The 20,808-nt window shown below is 34.8% G+C and overlaps 1 protein-coding gene and 1 non-coding gene across 7 annotated transcripts in view; one reads left to right on the top strand and one right to left on the bottom strand.

Annotated features, from left to right (window-relative positions):
- Positions 1 to 20,808, top strand: part of RNGTT (RNA guanylyltransferase and 5'-phosphatase) — a 362,295-nt gene that overhangs the window by 312,086 nt on the left and 29,401 nt on the right. Inside the window, exons 15-17 of one of the 6 annotated variants that reach the window (XR_007401296.1) lie at positions 8,318 to 8,468; positions 9,836 to 9,890; positions 10,901 to 10,947. The exons of 3 other annotated variants lie outside the window; for them this stretch is intronic. Coding sequence is in view for 2 of the 3 variants with exons in the window: in XM_025444847.3 (XP_025300632.1) it covers positions 1,254 to 1,340 (87 nt within the window). In the remaining variant the exon portion in view is untranslated. Of the gene's footprint in view, positions 1 to 1,253; positions 1,467 to 8,317; positions 8,469 to 9,835; positions 9,891 to 10,900; positions 10,948 to 20,808 lie in introns of those variants that run through there. 2 more of the 6 variants (XM_025444848.3, XM_025444847.3) reach the window with 2 other exon arrangements.
- On the bottom strand, positions 894 to 996 carry LOC112658773 (U6 spliceosomal RNA). Its single transcript, XR_003135950.1, has one exon. It is a non-coding gene; the product is annotated as a U6 spliceosomal RNA (small nuclear RNA).

Genomic DNA, 20,808 nt, shown 5'->3' with positions numbered 1-20,808 from the left:
TTATTTTGAGATTCATCCATATTGTCATACTTACCAATAGTTCATTCTTTTTAATGCTGAATAGTACTCCATTATATGGTTATAGCACAGTTTCTTTATCCTTTCACCTGCTGTATGGACTTTTGGGTTGTTGCTACTTTCTGGCTACTATGAACACTTGTATACAAGTCTCGGTGTGGATATATATTTTCTTTCCTCTTGGGTAAATACCTAAGCTGAGTTAAATGGTGGTTGTATGTATGAGAGTGCCAGTTCCTCCATCCTGGTCTGGCCCATCTTTTATTAAGTTTAGTCATCGTAAGGGGTACATAGTGGTGCTTCACTGCAGTTTTATTTTTCATTTTTGTCATGACTAATAATGCTGAGCATCTTCTCATGTGCTTGTCATCTGTACATCTCTAGTGAAGTGTTTGTTCAACTCTTGCCATTTTTAAAATTGGGTTTTTGTGTTTTTACTGTTGAGTTGTAAGATATTCTTATATCTTCTGGATATGTCCTGTATCAGATCTGTGATTTGCAGCTTTTTCCCCCTATCTATGGCTTCTCTTTGCATTCTCTTAACAGGGTCCTCAAAGAGCAGAAGTTCTTAATGTTGATGTTCAGTTTATTAGTTTATTTTCTGTGGCTAATGCTTTTGGTATTGATCTAGGAAATGTTTGCCTAACCAACGTCACAAAAGATTTTAAAAGATTTTTCTCCTTTGTATTCTAGAATCTTAATAGTTTTAGGTTTTACATTTAGGTTTAATAACATTTTAGTCAATTTTTGTGTATGATTCAAAATTCCAGGTATAGAGGAATGCTGAGTGCCCCCCCCCCCAACCTTTTTGGCACATGGATATCCATCTGTTATAAAACCATTTTTATTTTTATTTTACTTACTTTTTAAATTTGTTAAATATGGAATGCTTCACAAATTTGCATGTCATCCTTGCACAGGGCCATGCTAATCTCTGTATTGTTGCAAATTTAGTTTATGTGCTACTGAAGCAAGCACTAAAACCATTTTTAAAAAACTATCCTTTCCACCATTGAATTACCTATACATCTTTGGTGAAAATCCGTTGATTTTGTGTGATTATGTGAATCTATTTCTGGACTTTTTATTCTGTTCCATCCCTCCACCAATACCACACTGTTTTGATTATTGTATCTTTATAATAAGTCATAGGGACAGAGTAAATCCTCCAAATTTGTTCTGTTTCAACGTTGTTTTGGCTAATTGGATTCCTTTAATTTTCATATACATTTCAGATTCATCTTGTCAATTTCTCTAAAAATGCCCACTGGACTTTTGATTTGGATCATGTTGAATCTATAGATCAATTTGAGGAGAAATGACATCCGAAGAATATCAAACATTTTAATTCATGAAGACTGCATATTTCTCAGTTTATTTAGATCTTTAATATCTCAACAATATTTTGTTTCAGTGTATGGACCTTGTACATTTTTTTTTGGACCTTGTACATTTTTAATAGATTTATCTATAAATACTTTATACTTATGATGTTATAAAAGTATTTTTTAACATATTTTTATAAAGACTGCATAATTTCTGTATACAATAAATATAGGAAAAAGGTTTTTTTAAGTGAAATATAATTAATATACAATAGTATATTAGTTTCAAGTGTACAATATAATGATTCATCTGTGCTGTACATTACTCAGTGCTTACAAGGTAAGTGTACTCTTAGTCCCCTTTATCTGTTTCACTCACTTATCCCCCAGCCTACCTCCCCTCTGGCAATCACCAGTTTATTCTCCATATTTAAGACTCTGGGTTTTTTTTCTTTGTTTCTCTTTTTATTCATTTGTTTCTTAAATTCCCATATGAATGAAATCATATGGCATTTGTCCATATCAAAATAACCAACAGCATTTTTTATAGAACTAGAACAAATAATACTAAAATTTGTATGAAGTGGGCAGCCTGGGTAGCTCAGCGGTTTAGTGCTGCCTTCAGCCCAGGACATGATCCTGGAGACCTGGGATCGAGTCCCGCGTCAGGTTCCCTGCATGGAGCCTGCATCTCCCTCTGCCTGTGTCCCTGCCTCTCTCTCTCTCTCTCTCTCTCTCTCATGAATAAATAAATACAATATTTAAAAAAAAATTTTGTGTGAAGTCACAAAAGTCGCCAAAGAGCCAAAGCAGTCTAGAGAAAGAAGCACAAAGCTGGAGGTATCACAATCCCAGCTTTTAAGATATACTACAAAGCTGTAGTAATCAAAACAGGATAGTACTAGCACAAAAATAGACACATAAATCAATGGAACAGAATACAGAGCCCAGAAATAAACCTATGCTTATATGATCAATTAATCTACGACAAGGGAGGCAAGATTATACAATGGGGAAAGAACTATTTCTTCCAAAGACAGTGCTGGATAGCTACATTGTGGAGTAATGAAACTGGACCACTTTCTTAAACCAGACATACCAAAAAACTAAAAAATGAATTAAAGACCTAAATGTGAGACCTAAAAACCATAAAACTCCTAGGAGAAAACATAGGTAGTAATTTCTTTGACATTGACTGTAGAAACGTTTTTCTAGATATAAAAAGTATTTTTCATTTTAATTTTTGATCATTGCTGGTATATAAAGGATTCAGTATTTATGTGTTTATTTTAAGTCCTGCAATTTTACTATATTCAACTTTAGTGCTAGTACTCTCTTTTTGTAGATTTCATAGGATTTTCTACATAAGTGATTACATCATCAACTTAAATAGAGACAGTTTTCCTTCTTCCTTTCTGATCTGGATGCCTTTTATTGCTTTATTACATTGAATTAAATCTACAGTACTGAGTTGAGTAGAAATGGTGAGAACAGACCATCAGTGCCTTGTTCATGATCTTAGAGGGAAGGCATTCAACCTTTCATCAAAAATTGTTTTTATGGTAATATTAGTTAAGGGTTAAATCCTAGATTCCATCTAGGCTTTCTTGTAAGAAAGGGAATAATATTAAGAACCTTCAAAGTAGTTAATTAAAAAGGATGATTTGAAGTCATCCTTTTTTGTTATTATAACTTTTTGTTAATGTTTACTGATAGGCCTGTAAAATTTATTTTATGTTTTTTTTGTTCAGTTTTCCAATTTTTCTTCACATTTGTTTCTTGGTTGTATAAGTTTTCTCTTGTTCCAGTTGAGGGGTGTGAGTTTAAATTTCTTTCTACCTGCCTACATGAGATGTATTTTTATGCTTTGAAAAACAAGGATTTTTTTCAGAATAGACTGAGCCTGAATAGGACATATAAAATATATTTAATATCATGAAAGTCTAGTAACAGTGACATTATTTTAATTTTTTTAAATATTTTATTTATTCATGAGAACACAGAGGCAGAGGCTCAGACAGACCACTGAGCCACTCAGGCATCCCCATTATTGACATTTTTAAGTGAAAAATCTTATTTTAGCTACCAGGATTAGCCCTTCTTTAAATAGCTCCACTAATTTAATTTAATTTAAATCAGAACACTCTCAAAAGTTCATCATTAGGGATGCCTGGGTATCTCAATCAGTTAAGCATCTACCTTTGGCTCAGGTCATGATCCCAGGGTCCTGGGTTGAGCCCCACATCAGGTTCCCTGCTCAGCAGGGAGTCTGCTTCTCTTTCTACTCCACCCCAACCCACCCCCGCCCTGCCTGTGATCTCTGTCTCTCACACTTTCTCTCAAATAAATAAAATCTTTTTTAAAAAGTTCATCATCAGAATCTTAACTGATGGACCCTTTTGAACTTTTCTAATTTCTTAAGCAATGACAGACATTCAGGTACATTTGTTTTCCTCTATTTTAAATATCCCTGGAACACAAGTTGGCAAGAGTTTCATCATAAACCTCTCTTTCTATCCTGTTCACCTAATTCAGCAGTGTAGCCAGGAATCCCTAATAAGTTTCTGCAGGAACATTTTTGAAAGCCTAATTTTTTTCTGTCCGTTGGTTTGGAAAATCCTGTTTCTCCTTATTATAACTGAAATAACTAAAAAGTGAGAGGCTTATATTATATATTTAGGGAAAGTAGAGAAGACAGTGTGTCTATGAGTTACATCTCTCAAAACCATATTCTAAGTATATGTATGAGGTTAATTCCTGTTACTCACCTGATTTATTTTCTTTATCCAGGCCTTTCCTAATAAGCTCAGTGACAGACAGAGGTCAATCCTTTGTCAATTCCTTATCTTTAATTAATTAATTAATTAATTTTAAAAATTCAAGTTCAATTAGCCAACATATAGTACATCTTTAGTTTCAGATGTAGAGTTCAGTAATTCATCAGTTGCATATAACACCCAGTGCTCATCACGTCATGTGCTCTCCTTCATGCCTGTCACCCAGCCCTTTATGCCTGGATAATCAACTCAATAGAAAAAGGCCCATTATTTTAGAACACCTTTTCTTTTTCATGTTGTTGTGAGAAAGGTTTCTCTCATAAACTGTGAAAGGATTTATCTTTATTAATTATTGAAGTTCCTTCATAATTCTTATGGTTCTTATGCAAATGCTATATAGATTGTTACCTATTTAGAATACTTATAAGTTAATTGGAAAACAATGAAACAATCATGGTTTACATGCTTGAGACTAATAGGGTTCATTTCCTCCCTTGCTTTGGACCTGACTTGTTTTGGACATGAAATACCAGTACTTGTTATGTTCATTTTTCTCCCATTAAGCTAAGTGTAATGATACTATGTTGTGTAGCACAGATATCAGATATAACCTTTAATAAATGGAAACTGCTTGGCTTTCCTTAAGAGCATATTGGTTGAATTTTTTTAGTAAATAGTAAATAAAAGTGTTCACTTGAATATTTAAGGAAAAGTTCTTAGCATCGTAGGACTAAGTTTGAGTGGTTTGATGTTAAAGGCTCTCTTTTTTTTTTTTTTTTTTTTTTTTTTTTTTTAAGATTTTATTTATTTATTCACGACAGTCACAGAGAGAGAGAGAGAGAGGCAGAGACACAGGCAGAGGGAGAAGCAGGCTCCATGCACCGGGAGCCCGATGTGGGATTCGATCCCGGGTCTCCAGGATCGCGCCCTGGGCCAAAGGCAGGCGCCAAACCGCTGCGCCACCCAGGGATCCCTAAAGGCTCTTTTTGTTAGAGACATGTTACGGTTCTATTTCTAAAAAGCAGCTCCATTTTATAAAGATGAAAAAGAGAAAAATAAAATCACAAAATAGATAGTAGATACTTAGATGTTAATTGGATTCTGAAAGTTGCTATAGCGTATGAGATATCTGTACTATTAATAGCATGAGTCATTACAACAATTCTTACACAACATATACACCTTCCATTATTACCCACCTTTTAGTTCTAATTTATTTATTTATTTTTTTTAAAGATTTTATTTATTTATTTGAGAGAGACTGAGAGCCAAAGAGATCATAGAGAGAGAGGGAGAAGCAGATGCTGCTGAGCAGGGAGCCAGATGCAGGGCTTGATTCCATGACCCTGAGATCATGCCCTGAGCTGAAGGCAAATGTTTAACTGACTGAACCACCCATGTGCCCCTAGTTCTTATTTCTTATCCAAGGCTAAAGATACAAATATATACAAACATGTGACTTTATTAGCCTTAGACTAGTGCATCTTCATGCTAGTTTCAGGTTTTACTGTTTTTAGGGGAAGTTATTCCAACTTACCTTTATCTCTTAACATTATCCATAAGTTGTCTGGAAGGTTCTTTTTTCAGAAGGCTCAGTTCTTTTGTATATAACTTTTACTCAAGGCAGTTACTGTCTTCTCAGATCATTAATCCCTTTCAGAATCCTATGAAAAATAGGAAAAATACATGCACTTCTACTTAAAATTCAGGGAGTTCATGGACCCTCGTAAAGGGCTTTTAAGGACACCAAGTTAAGCATCCTAAAAAGGAAATAAAGCATGTTTTTCCAAATTTTTCAATTAACCAAAAAGGTATTGAAAACATATAAATTTTAGTTTTTAAGGGAAGTTTATCATCTGAAGAACTCGATTTTAAGCATACATGATTATTTCTTGTTTTATCTTAAAATAAAACAAATAAATAAAACATGGGTCATCTTATAATAAGTTGTCAAGCAGAGTCAGAAAGCAGTTGCCTCACATATCCACTGATACTTTTTGTGTTATAAATGAAGCAGATTTCACCCTCATCCAAGACTAACCTTTTTTTGAGATCAAGGTTCTAAATGTACTAGGCTGTACATGACTTAAGTTTTCTTAAGAAATGCGGTTCAGTAAACCTTCATATGCAGTCTTTGAAATTAAAAAGGAATGCTTTGATTAAAGTAAAATTTTGCTTAATCCTTATTTGCATGCTTTCAAGATGTCAGAAGTTTCTTAGAGGTCCCTTATTTGAGGGTGTGAGATGGTATTTCCATGTATCTTCATGTAATACCTTTATCTTAATTGGGTGTATATAAATTATATTATTCATAGCTCATTTTTATAGACATAAAAAGTTTAAGTAATAGTTTATATTTTATGCCTATTATTGTTTTATTTTCTAGAATATCTCACAGTCTAGTAAAAATCTTAAGGCTATTCTTAGAGGTTTCTAGTTCTTGAGGCTCCACTTAGCAGCCAGAATCCATAAAACCAAGGAGTGAAGCCTGTCAACATCACTTTTAATCAACTCAGGGGTTGTTATGGAAAGACTCAAGGCCACAGGGCTGTCCCCTCCCTGCCGGGCTTGGTATTAGTTGCCTCTTCCAGTTCTGACAGCCTAAGATATATGGGAGGCTGGAGGCTGAGTCAGACAGTTTCCACTTTGACACCACAGAATGGCTCAGAAATGTCCTATTTTAACTATGAATTCCATGTAGCAACTATATGTGAAAACTAAGGAATACAACCATTATTCTGAGGCAGTTATTATATGGTCAGTACAGCAAAGTTATTCCCTGCCTGAAATCCTAGATTTATCCTTGCTGAGTAACTGGGTGCCATTTGTCACAGTCTCATACGCTAAGCTTTCTGAGCCTGAATTTTTAAAATCTCCTTATAGCCAAGGATATATAGTATTGGTGTTTGCATTCATATGCATATGCAATAGATGCAAAGAAATAGTGCTTTCCTTAATTTTCAAAATCATATTTGGAAATTCATGCCATTCCCTCAGACTTTTCTTCTGCTGACAAAAAATAGGATATTTTTTCTTTAAGCTATATTGAGTTCAGGTTGTCATTTATTACTTAAACATTTTTGAGATGGCTAATAACTTGTCAGTTTTAATTTTTAGGGTAGGTTTAATTTAAAGGTAAAGTGGGGACTCTCAATTATGAAAAAACTGAAAAACACTAGGAAAACTGACCTACTTACTGGCTGATGATTTTTTAGAAAATATTTGAATTTAGAAAATAAATATATTTATTAGGTCAACACTTTTTAATAAAAGAAAATATTTGGCATCCATATTTTAATTTTCTGAAATATCTGAAGCATTACATGAAATAAAGACACAGTCCTTAGAACTGAGTATTGTAGTTTAGTGGCTTCCAAACTATTGACCATGACCTGTAGGAAGGTAAGAAACGTACTTCCATTGAGATCCTATACACATACACATGCATATGTTTATATACACACAGTGTAAACTGAAATTTCAAAATAAGTGTGATGCAATAACTGTTATTTTCCATTCTGTTTATTTTTCTGTTGATTTGGTTTTTAAATGCTGGTCTTCACCCACTAAATTAACTTCTCTCTTGGAAAATGGGTCACGACTCAGTTTGGCAAATATTGCTGCAGAGTAGGACTTGTCCAGCTAATGCTGCTCTGTGCTTCTGCCAGGAGACTGCTACACTTATGCAATGCATATAATCATGAAGAAGCTTACCTGCCCCTCAGTTGATGACAGTGGCTTTGAGGGAGAAGAAAATAAGATGAAAAAAAAAAAAAAAAGAAAATGATAAGATGTCATAGTTGCTGGGAAGAGGAAAGAGGAAAGCAAGGAAAAAATAAATGAGAAATGAATTAAGATGTTTTATGGAGCCAAGTAAAAGCTATTTTCTGTTTTAAAAAATTCTAATTCTCAGGAACAGAAGGGAGCCTTCCACGCCTACTCTGTCTTCCAAGTGATTTCATGTATTTTGAGGATAGAGAAAGAAATAAAGGTAACATCTCCCCTAGGGGAAAAATTAGGAAGACATGGAGATGGGTGAGAAATTGAGAGAAAGCAGTGGAATCAGATCTAGATTTGTACAGCCTATTTATTAGATAATAGCTTAATTTTTTATAACACTGTAAATGAAGAGGTAAATTTTCATTGTCTCAAATGTAGTAATAAGGGAAAACATGGTTTTCCCTTTGTTGAAAACAGATTCAAGGGGTGAAAGAAGGTTTGAAAAACACAAATCCTCATGGAAGCTAAAAGTCTTCATCCTTCTATACAACAGCTCTTACATTGCCACCCACTTTTTGTCTCACACACTTGCTGACAGAGTGCTGCAGGGTCACTGCAGGGCTTTCAGGTAAGCCCAATGTTGTGAGTTTCTGTATAGTCATGCATGTTTACTAAGTCATGTAGTAATTGCAGACTAGGGTTCCAAAAAGTTCCCAAAATATTCCCGAATTATGGTTCTTGTTCCTTTTATACCAAGGTAGTTTTGGTAACGCTATTGCGTGTCTGTAGTCATACGTGTTTCAGGCTTAGCATTCTTATCTTCCTATCCTTAGAAAACTTGTCTATGAGACTATAAGCCCTGTGGAGTTGGATGGTGTCTTGTGTGCTTTGAGATCCTCAGCATTTGGCCTAGTGCCTGAGACATAAAAGCACTAAATAAATGTTTTTTTACCATTATTATTGAGGATACCTAGAAAGCCAAGCATTCTTATTGTTTATTGAAGTATAACTGATATAAAATTGTATTAGTTTTAGTTGTACAACATGAATCAACTTTTGTATACATTATGAAATGATCACCATTGTCTAATTAACCTCCATCACTATACATAGTCACAGTAATCTTTTTTTCTTATTATAAGACCTTTTAAGATCTATTTTCTTAGCACTTTCAAAGATGCAATGCAGTATTATTAACTCTAGTCACCATGCTGTACATTACATCGCCATAACTTACTTATTTTATAGCTGGAAGTTTGTACCTTTGGCCTCCTTCACACATTTCACCCACTCCCACCCCACCTCTGGCAACCACCAGTCTGTTCTCTATATCTAAGAGCTTGGTTTTGTTTTATGTTGTTTTGTGTTTTGTTCCTTGTTTTTTTTTTTTTTATTTTTTATTTTTATTTTTTTTTAACCATTAAGTATTTGCCATGAAGTTCATCAAAGTATTTAAAACTCTGGCTCTAATTACATACATATTTACTGGCTGAAAACTTTATTTTCTAATCTATATTACATCTTGAGTTGAGATATCTTTGAGGGAATACAAATTAATTTTATTTTCTAATTTAAGGTTGTGGTTGTAAATTATTAACATCAGCTATTTGAAATGTAGATTTTATGAATACATTATTCTAAGAACATTTTAAATATAGTTCTCAAATTATTTTCCAATTAAGAAAGTAGCATTTTTCTTAGTTAAAAAATTCCAATAACTTTCAACCTCTTTTGAGCCAGACACTTCATTGAAAAATGTTGGAAATTATTTTAGTATTTTCTAGTTTTTGTTAAAAACCAGAATTATATGAAAGCTTAGTTCTTATTAAGCATGATTTAGAGAGAAAAATAATTCTTTTTTTGTAATTTTGAAATGTTCTCAAAGAAGTAAATGATATCATGCCTGTTTAAGTATTTATAATGCAACGGACCTCCTATTTTGGTGAAAGGAAATAACATGGTACTTCTTTTCCCCCTTGTGTTTTTTCCTACCAGTATTTACTTCCAAAAAAAAAAAAATAGTTCTCTGGCTTGAATTTCAAAGGCACAGGTAACCATTTCAATATGAGATACTACATCTAAATTAACTATTGGGAAAGTCATATTTCAGATAAATAGTTCCAGTTTCTGATCTAGATTTCTATGAGACATCTAGAAATTATATATTTCATATTATTCCCACAAAAAGAAAAATAATTTCTCCAGTAGTCAGTTATAAATGAATATTTACATATCTTCTTCTCTAATAAAGTTTCAAAAAAAAAACAACCCCCCCTCCTCAATTACAGAAAAAGATCTACTTCAGGTGTCCATGACCATGAATCAAGAGTTTGGCAAGCTCCAGATGGGTGTTGTCTTTGTTGGCTCTTCAAGAACAGTAACAGCTCTGAGAGTAGATAATACAGATCAATAACTGTTGCCAAAATTTTAATCAGCAGTATTGAAGTTGCTACCTTGAGCACCTTCAGAAGTTTGAGACTGCTGCATTAAGTGACATCATGTCATAAAAAATACTGTGGGGCATGGATGGGAGGAATCTTTAATCTTCTAAAACAGGAATACAGAAATGTAGTCAAGTAAATCTAGCAATCTCTTAAAATAATTTTTTTCTAAATAGTGAGAAAAGTATTCATTTTCTCCATCTTAAAATTTTATTAACAGTAGAATTATTTGCCTGTAAGTAAAAATGACAAGTTTATAGTTTAAGAAATTCACAGGGCAGCCCCGGTGGTGCAGCGGTTCAGCGCCGCCTGCAGCCTGGGGTGTGATCCTGGAGACCTGGGATCGAGTCCCACGTCAGGCTCCCTGCATGGAGCCTGCTTCTCCCTCTGCCTGTGTCTCTGCCTTTCTCTCTGTGTCTCTATGAATAAATAAATAAAATAAAATTTAAAAAAAAAGAAATTCACAAATTATGCTAAAAGCAATGAAGAATTAGGTTTGGAAAAACTACTATAAATTTTAAGTTTAACATTACAAATACAGGTCAGTATTGAGGTACCATTTGAATCTTTACAGTTTTACTAAAATATTTTAAATATTAATATTTAAATTCTTTTACAGTGTCACCAGATCAGTGCATTTCTGATATCCAAGAAACAGATTCACAGGTGATCATTCATTTGCTAAAATAATTGATGTTGTTTCTGATATTAAAGTACTTTTCATTAAGTTTTCTTCTAAGACTTTAATCTTAGTCAAAATATTATCAGTGAACATACATTATACATACATTCTTTAAAAAAAATCTATTCAGAATCTATGTGGATAGACATATGAAATTACATTTTAGGTTATTTAACTACCCACAGTTTTTTCTCAAAAGTGTGCAATATTTTAGAATCAGATTAGACTTTCCAAGTCTTAGTTTAAAAAGAAGTTATCTGGTAGAAAATTCATTTAATGTAAAACTTTTTTTTTCCCCCCAAAAGGGGCTTAGACTTTGTAAAACAAATAATATAGGGACACCTGAGTAAGTCAGTGGTTAAGCGTCTGCCTTTGGCTCAGGACGTGATCCCAGGTCCGGGGATTGAATCCCACATCGGGCTTCCTACAAGAAGCCTACTTATCCCTATGTCTGTGTCTCTGCCTCTCTGTCTCTCATGAATAAATAAAATTTAAAAATAAATAAAAAGAATATAAGAGTATTTTAATGTAATATATCCCTAAAGTGTAATAATTTTTCTCATTTTATCATCAAATGTTATGTACCTCTTTGGATATGTCATCTTTTTTTCTTCTTTGTCAGTATTTGAAAACTTTTTGTCATGGAATAGGAAAATAGGATAATTTGTTTAAAACCAAAAGCACAAACAGTTTTAGTACTGTTACCAAGCAAAAAATATTATACATCAACGTTTGTTGAACACTATGCCAGGCACTTTTCTAAATAATTCTCAAACAAAAGTTTAAGTACTTTTAGAATTTCCAGCTTTACAGATTAGGAATACCTAGAAGGTTGAGTGACCAACCCAAGATTATACTGCCCATAGGCAGTACAGTTGTATTATGTTGCCTTCTATGGAATATTAGTGTCTAGTATTTAGTGTATACTGTTTAGTTAAGTATTTATATTGCATTATTATTATATACATTGTTATTTTTTTTTATATACATTGTTATTATAGTCCTTGAAGTCCTTCTGAGTTTTGCTTGTACAGTAGGCCAAATTCTCTCTGTAGTTGATATAATACTAGTTAAGACATTGGCTGAACTCAATGAGTTACCTGAAAGAAATATGGTTTCACCACAGAGATCAAGATAGAGAGTTATTACGGTTTGTTTACATAAAAACAGAAGGGAATATAAAGAACTCAAAGTTATAATCTCACCTCTGCTACTTAGCCAGTGTTGAGTGTTTATGTTCATTAGTTGTTAATAGCAAGAGCTGTGAGTTCTTGTATTGGGAACATTTGTGAATATGAGATATTAAAAGGCTTCTAATTATAATATCTTCTGATTTCATTAAGAAGTATTTCTCTTTCTGTTCCCGAAACATCTAGTTTGAAATTTATTTTGTTATGTATTTCTCTTCAGCCATCATTTTTAGAAGGGCCAATTCTACTTATTATTTTTCTTTTATATTAAATGCTTTCTATTTTACCTTTATTCTTAATATTCAAGAGATTTGGGTGAAGTATTATGTGATTATTAATTTGAAACAATCTCTGGAAATCTAATTTGTTTCTTTAAGAAAGAGCCAGCTGATAGAAAATCAGGTATATAAACAAATCATCTGAGATTTTGAGTGCTCTGATTAGCTTAGAAAGAAAAAGTATCTCATTTGCAAGATTTTTTTTCAACCAGGTGTGGCAGTTTTGCTAGATATAGTGATAAACAGTTTCTCATTGTCTGGCTCAAAGTTGAATTTGCTTTGTGAGAATAGCTAGAATTAAAACATTTAAATATTTTTCAAGATCAGTGTATCTTGGAGGCATTTTGATGACTCAGGGCTGATTTTAGCTGCAAAAAGAATTATAGCAGAATTGCAAGAAGGAACAGATGTTTTTTAAGTTTCGGGATGAGTAGGTTGGTTGCATAGCACAGGGTAATTGGATGATGCAAAAGACAGTGACACTAAGAATAAACAAGGAGATACTCTCAGGGTCATTTTGGTTTAGCAAAAGGATGAATGAAATAAGAGAACATATATATAATATAGGTCATTAGATGTCAGAAAGTGGAGATTTCTGGAGTGAAATGAAGCCATTCAAGGAAAGGGTAGAAATTATGTTGGTGGGGGTAAGTTACTCCTAGTGATGAACTATTCCATTCTGTTGTATCCTGTTAAAAGATACAGTCCCCAAGCTCTTGTAGGAGTTATTCTTATCTATAATAAGTAAAATCTTAAGTCTGATGTTGATTTTTTAAATGCTTTTACTGGCTTGAATAATTTATTAAATCAATAAAATCATGAAAAATTATAGTTTGAGAGAAAAAAGTAAGGGCAAGTCTATTCTTTGGAATTCCACTCCTTGATGGAGTCTCAAATGTCCTTAGTAGATCCACCTTCCTTGAGGCTGCAGTTTGTTCTGTTAGCCAGGACAGTTAACATCCACCTCTCTTGAGTGACTTGTGGTTGATCTTCCTCACTTACCTCCTCAAAATCTTATACTCCTTGTGGTGCCTGGGTGGCTCAGTTGGCTAAGCATCTGACTCTTGATTTCAGCTCAGGTCATGATCTCAGAGTTATGAGATCAAGCCCCTTGGTGGCCTTTGAGTTGGGCATGGAGCCTGCTTAAGATTCTGGCTCTCCCTCTCCCCCACCCTTAAAAAAACAAAGAACAAACTTACATTCCTTCATAGTCTCTATTTTAGGCATTTTGATATTCTCTAGCATAGATTCAGTTTCCTATTAATGGCCTTCAGAACCTTTCATAAGTTTACCTTGCATTTGTTTGCTTTTTTTTTCATTTTTAAGTTACCACCAACATGACTTCTTACTGCCCACTCTAGCAAATATAACTTCTTCCCATTACCCTTTCCCATCCCATTGTGTCTTTATTTTCCCTAACTTACACTCCTCTGATGTTTACAATTTCCTGTTCCTTCACTATACATACTATTCTCTTGTCCACTATATGTCTCAAAACTTCCTGCTAGTCAAAAAAGAACATCAGTTAAGTATATATATGGAGACTGGGGATATAAAGATTAATAAGATATTTGCCCATAACTTATTTATAATCTGAAAATATTTATAGTATTTATAGTGAACTGAAAGAAATTTCTTTGTAAAAAGATAATGAAGAACTCAGGTAGGATGTGATATGTCAAATGCTTGTAATTAGCCAGAAATGTCAAAAGTTGAAGAAGAACCGTGGACTGAGGCAGTTAAGATTTACAAAGGAAACACAAATTGTGTTGTCCTACAACTAAGTGAATAGTAGGATGTGTATGTATTTGAGAGAGAGTGTTTGTCTTTGTCTTTTTCTGTAGGGATAGCAGGATGTTAGGTGATTCAGGAAAACAGAAAATGCAAAGTTGTGGAACTGGAAGATTTGCCTTGGATATAAGGCTTATGTAAGGAAGTAATAGGAAATATAGTTGAAGAGGTAAATTTGTATTAGAGAATTTTTTAAAAACCCAGCCATACTAACAGCAAGACTGTACAGACCATTTTAAGAATTTCTAAGTTGGAATAAGACTTAGAAGTTAGGGGGACCCTAATGCCTTTTTAGAGAAACATTAAAATTTTAGGTAAGATCCATGCTCAACATAAAGAACTGACATCTTCCTGACAATTCATGTCAGTATTCTAGATGGCTTCTTTAGGCCCCAGCTAAGGAAACTAATCCTAAAGGTCACTGAGATGGGCAATGACAAAAGGGTGCTAGATTCCTAAAATCATAACTATCAGGCAGTAAAATATTTTTATATCCTCTTTGTATTATCTGAAGTGTTCATTTCTAAGGGAAACAAGAGAAATGGAACTAATATAAAAATAGTTCAAATTAGGATCTCCTGGGTGGCTCAGTCAGTTAAGTGTCTGCCTTCAGCTCAAGTTATGATCCCAGGGTCCTGGGATTGAGCCTCACATCGGGCTCCCTGCTCAGTGGGGAGCCTATTTCTCCCTCTCCCCTCTGCTCATGCTCCCTTTCACGCTTTTTTTTTTCTCTCTCTCAAATAAATAAAATCTTTTTAAAAAATCAAATTAGGGCAGCCCTGGTGGCACAGCGGTTTAGCGCTGCCTGCAGCCCAGGGTGTGATCCTGGAGTCCCGGGATCCAATCCTGTGTTGGGCTCCCTGCGTGGAGCCTGCTTCTCCCTCTGCCTGTGTCTCTGCCTCTCTCTCTCTCTCTCTCTCTCTCTCTCTCTCTCTCTCTCTATCTCTCCTGAATAAATAAATAAATGAAATCTTTAAAAAAAATCAAATTAATGTTTCTATTAGTTGTTTCTGACATTGTGTTGCTGCTTGAGTTGAACTATTATTTATGACAAGAGGTGGATGACTAGAGAACTTTTCTTAATATGGCTAGTTATATCTTTGAATTTGACAGTTCAGTCATGGAAGAGCCTTCTTTTCCATGGTTGCTATTTAAATCATTTTCATCTTTTTTGTGTGTCTTGTGAAATTAAGGCTAAGCCAAAGTCTGTTAGACGTATTTTTCAGAAGAGAATTGTATTCTGGAAAAAGACAACAGAGTGATTGGTCCAAGTTTGTTCATTGCAGATTTTTATTTTGAAAAAGAAATTAGTTCATTATATCCTTTCCAGCATGGAAGGTGATAATTACCCTTTATTGTTGAATTCACAGCTTCAGAGAATTTTCAGAATGTGACTTTTAAAATACAGCAGCAAGTCTATGATTGAGTTAAAAATAATTATTATCTTTTAAAAGATTTTATTTATTTGAGAGAGTGTGTGAGCAAGAGAGCACAAGCAGGGAGAGGGCAGAAGGATAGGGAGAAGCAGACTCCCCAGTGAGCAGGGAGCCTGACATGGGGCTCCATCCCAGGACCCTGGTATCATGATATGAGCTAAAGGCAGACGCTTAGCTGACTGAACCACCTAGGCACCAAGAATAATAATAATTATTTATGAATAATGCATAATGCCAAATATCTACTTCCTGTAGTATACTATTTTCACTTAAAATTTATTTTTCAAAAAAAATTATTTTTCAGTATTTCTACATGGTAATAAGGAAGCAGAAACTTATTTGCATATTTCTGGTTTGATATATGTGTTCTTTTTGGAAATAATAACTTTAAAAAAAAAGATTTTATTTATTCATGAGAGATATACAGAGAGGCAGACACAGAGGCAGAGGGAGAAATAGGTTCCCTGTAGGGAGCCCAATGCAGGACTTGATCCCAGGACGCTGGGATCATGACCTGGGCCAAAGGCAGACGCTCAACCACTAAGCCACCTAGGCATCCTGGAAATAATAACTTTTGACATTATTTTTAAAGTCAGATGTTTATGTGAAGATCAATGATAATTAAAACTTAGCTGTCATTAATGGAATTGTAACATGATTTTAATGGTTCTAAGTGTGAGTAGAAATAAGGTATTTTTATAAATAGCAAAAGAAGTTTTACTGAGCATGTATTATGTGCCCAGGACATATATACTTCCTAATATTTATAACAGTCATAATAAAGTAGATATTTATATTTACAGATGAGAAAATTGAGACACAGATTAAATAACTTGCCCACGATAATGCAACCAGTAAATGATATAATTGGGATTGGAAACCAGGTTTTTCTGACGCCCTAATCCCACTTTCTACGTTCCTATGTTGTTGGTTTTGTGTAAATATTGCTGGATTAAATTTTTCACTCAAGAATGTTGATCAAGTATTTCAAGGGAATCAGCTCATACAACAATGCATTGAAAAGATTGAGCTCTATAGAAGTGCAAGATGGGGATCCCTGTGTGGCTCAGCCATTTAGTGCCTGCCTTTGGCCCAGGACGCGATCCTGGAGTCCCAGGATCGAGTCACACGTCGGGCTCCCGGCATGGAGCCTGCTTCTCCCTCCTCCTGTGTCTCTGCCTCTCTCTCTCTCTCTCTCTCTCTCTCTCTCTCTCTCTCTCTCATAAATAAATAAATAAAAATTTAAAGAAGTGCAAGATAGTAAAGACCTAAGTAACATCATTTAGTAAAATATTTCCCGTATAGCTATTTAAGTTAATTTCTTCCTTTGATATATTAGAAGTATCCCTACCTCCTTAAAGTGTTTTGTAATTTATATAACTTATTTTGAGTGTCATCTTAGGCTGTTACCTTGTACTTTAATCAAGTGATGGCCTCAGGAATTGTTAATGTTTCTTAAGCCAGTTACTGCCTCAGAAAATGGTCCAAGATTACTGTGCTTTTGTAGTTAGTGATTTGCTGTCAGCTGTCATTTCTCAAAGTCAGCTTCTGACAGTTCCTTTCTTACTGCTTCTATTTTTTTACTTGCCAATAACTTAAATGCCAAGATTTATAGGGAAAATCAGGTAACTCAACTTGTTAAATCAGTGACATTAATTTGCATATATCAATAAGCTTTGACCAGTGGTCCTAAAGGTATCTCTCCATCCTCCTGGAAAAGTATAATTCATGGACACTGTTCCTGTTTTTTCTTTTTTTAATGAGAGGGAGTGCTCATTCTTCTGTGTTTTCCTGAAGACAGTACTACACTAGTGGTAGTGTTTTATTATATATTTCAGACTTCTCTTGTGTGTGTGTGTGTTATATTTGAAGGGCCTACAGACTTAACCTTTATCTCTTTTAATTTCGTATGTTGCTCTTGTGATCCTAAGTATTTGAATGTGGTTCTGCTTATTTATTTGAATACAGCCAAGAAGGCAAAAAGCATCAGCTGTTATGCTAGGAGTCTTTCATTTGCAGTGGGGTTTTTTCTTCAGTGAGCCTGCTGCCTTTACTCAAAGTCTCCCTTTCATCTCTGTGGCAGTAGCTGATGTCTCTGTCACTGCTACTCACAACCATACCAAGTGATATAAAACAGATTTGAAGCTTAAAATACTTTTCTAGCGTAACTTGCACCTGTGTATCTTCAAGTTTCTCCAGCAAAATGACTGAATCAGTTCTGCATTCAGTTCCCTTGTCAGGTGATGCCTCATAGCTCTCCCTTTTGTTGTAGTACCCGCAGTGCAGTGTGGTTTATAATCCATACTCTTTTAAGTCACGTGCCAATTTAGATACTTAGCTTGTCTCTCTAGCACAGTGCTCATCTCTGTGTCTGAGTGCTTATGGTTTATCATCAAGATATCAGTATATTTCAGTTTCAGGTATCATCTTAAAGAAAACACACAGGAGCTTTAACAGAAGCTGGGAGCTTTTCTACCTAACTAGAAATACGCTAATTGTCAGATTCCAGGTATTCTCATAAAAGCAATGTATTACTAAGAGGAACCTCTTAAAGAATGATTTTATCTATTTTACAGTTAATAAGGGCCCTTTCTGAATTTTTATTTTGGAGGTTTACAACTTAAACAGGATGTTGAGTTTTCTTGCATACATGAATAATGTGTATTCTGAAATAGTTCAGCTGTAATGCCACAATTAGCACCATTTTTCCAGCAGCATTTACTCACTTGGTGCCTCTGTGTCACATTTGGGTAAATCTCATACTATTTCCAACTTTTCGATTACTATTGTGTTTGTTACGGTGATCTGTGATCAGTGATCTTTGACATTACTATTGTAAATGTTTTGGGCCCCCACAAACTATACCCATATAAGACAGCAAATTTAATCGATAAATGTTCTGTGTCTTCTGACGGCTTCACCAACTGGCCATTCTCTCTCCTTGAACCTCGCTATTCCCTGAGACACAAGAATACTGACGTTAGGACTGGCAATAATCTAACAATGGCTTCCCAAGTGTTCAAGTGAAAAAAGAGTCACATACTCACTTTAATTCAAAAGCTTAGAAATGAAAGTTAGTGAGGAAGGTGTGTCAGCAGCCAGTATAAGCTGGAAGGTAGGCCTCCTGTGCCAAACAGCCAAGTTGTGATTACAAAGAAAAAATTCTTGAAGGAAATCAGAAGTACTACTCCAATGAACACACAGATATTAAGAAAGTGGAACAGCCTTATTGCTGATATGGAGAAAGTTAGTGATCTGGATAAAGGATCACACCAGCCACAACATTCCTTGAAGCTAGAGCTTAATCCAAAACAAGGCCCTAAATCTCTTAAGTTCTATGAAGGCTGAGAGAGGTGAGGAAGCTGTGCAAGTAAATTTTGAAACTAGCAGAGGCTGGCTCATGAGGTTTAAGGAAAGAAACTGTCTCCATAACATTAGAGTGCAAGGTAAAGCTGCAGGTATTGATGTAGAAGCTGCAGCAAGTTATCCAGAAAATCTGACTAAGATAATCAATGAAGGTGGCTACAATAAACAGATTTTTTAAAATGTAAATGAAACAGGCTTATATTGGAAGATGCCATCTAGGACTTATTATGTAAGAGAGGAGAAGTCAGTGTCTGGCTTCAAAGCTTCAAAGGAAAGGCTGATTCTCTTATTAGGGGCTAATGTAGCCAGATCCTTAAGTTGAAGTCAGTGCTTATTTACCATTCTAAAAAGCCTAGGCACTTAAGAATTATGCTAAATCTACTCTTCCTGTGCTTTATAAATGGAATAAAGCGTGGATGACAGCACATATGTTTACAGCATGGTTTACTGAATATTTTAAACCCACTGTTGAGACCTACTGCTCAGAAAAAAAAAGATTCTTTCCAAACATTACTGCTCATTCATGAGCAGATATTTCTCCAAAGAAGACGTACAGATGGCCAGCAGACATGAAAAGATGAACAACATCACTCATCATCAGGGAGATACAAACCAAAACTACGTGAGGTATCACCTCATACCTGTCAGAATGACTAAAATCAAAAACAGAAGAAACAACAGATATTGGCGAGGATATAGAGAAAAAGGAACCCTTGTGCACTGTTGTGGGAATGCAAACTGCTGCAGCCACTATGGAAACAGTACGGAGGTTTCTCAGAAAACTAAAAAATAGAACTATCCTATGATCCAGTACTATTTACCTGAAAAAACCCCAAACACTAATTCACAGGGATCCATGTACCCCTATGTTTATTGCAGCATTATTTATAATAGCCAAACTATGGAAGCAACCTAAGTATTCATCATAGATGAATGGATAAAGAAGATGTGTGTATTCACATGCACACACACACAAAATGGAATATTTAGCCATAAAAGAGAGTGAAATCTTGCCAATTGCAACAATGTAGATAGAGAGTATAATGCTAAGTGAAGGGCAGCTCCGGTGGCTCAGCAGTTTAGCGCCGACTTCAGCCCAGGGCGTGATCCTGGAGTCCTGGGATTGAGTCCCAGCATGGAGCCTGCTTCTTCCTCTGCCTGTGCCTCTGCCTCTCTCTTTCTCTGTCTCTCATGAATAAATAAATAAAATCTTTAAAAAAAATAATGCTAAGTGAAATAAGTCAATTAGGGAAGGACAGATATAATGTGATCTTACTCATATATAGAATTTAAGAAATAAAACAAATAAGGAAAGGAAAAAAGAAAGACAAACCAAGAAATAGGGTTTGTTTTAAGATTTTATTTACTTATTCATGAGAGACAGAGAGAGAGAGAGGCAGAGACATAGGCAGAGGGAGAAGCAGGCTCCCCACGGGGAGCCTCATGCAGGACTCCTTCCCAGGACCATGACATGAGCTAAAAGTATACGCTCAACCACTGAGCCAGCACCTAGGTGCTCTGAAACAGATTCTTAACTACAGAGAACAAACTGATAGTTACCACAGAGGAGATGGGTGGGTGGGGTGAAATAGGTGATCACTTATCTTGATGAAAAAATAATAAAATAAGTTTTTAAAAACCCATAAATATTACTGCTCATTGACAATGCATCTGGTCACCTAAGAGCCCTAATAGAGATGTATAATGTTGTTTTCATGTCTGCTAGCATAGCGTCCGTTTTGTACCCCATGAATCAAGGAGTAATTTCAACTTTTGAGTCTTCT

This window comes from Canis lupus, chromosome 12 (genome assembly GCF_003254725.2).
Source record: "Canis lupus dingo isolate Sandy chromosome 12, ASM325472v2, whole genome shotgun sequence".
Classification (NCBI taxonomy): Eukaryota; Metazoa; Chordata; class Mammalia; order Carnivora; family Canidae; genus Canis; species Canis lupus.
This window is presented reverse-complemented; position numbering and strand designations above follow the sequence as displayed.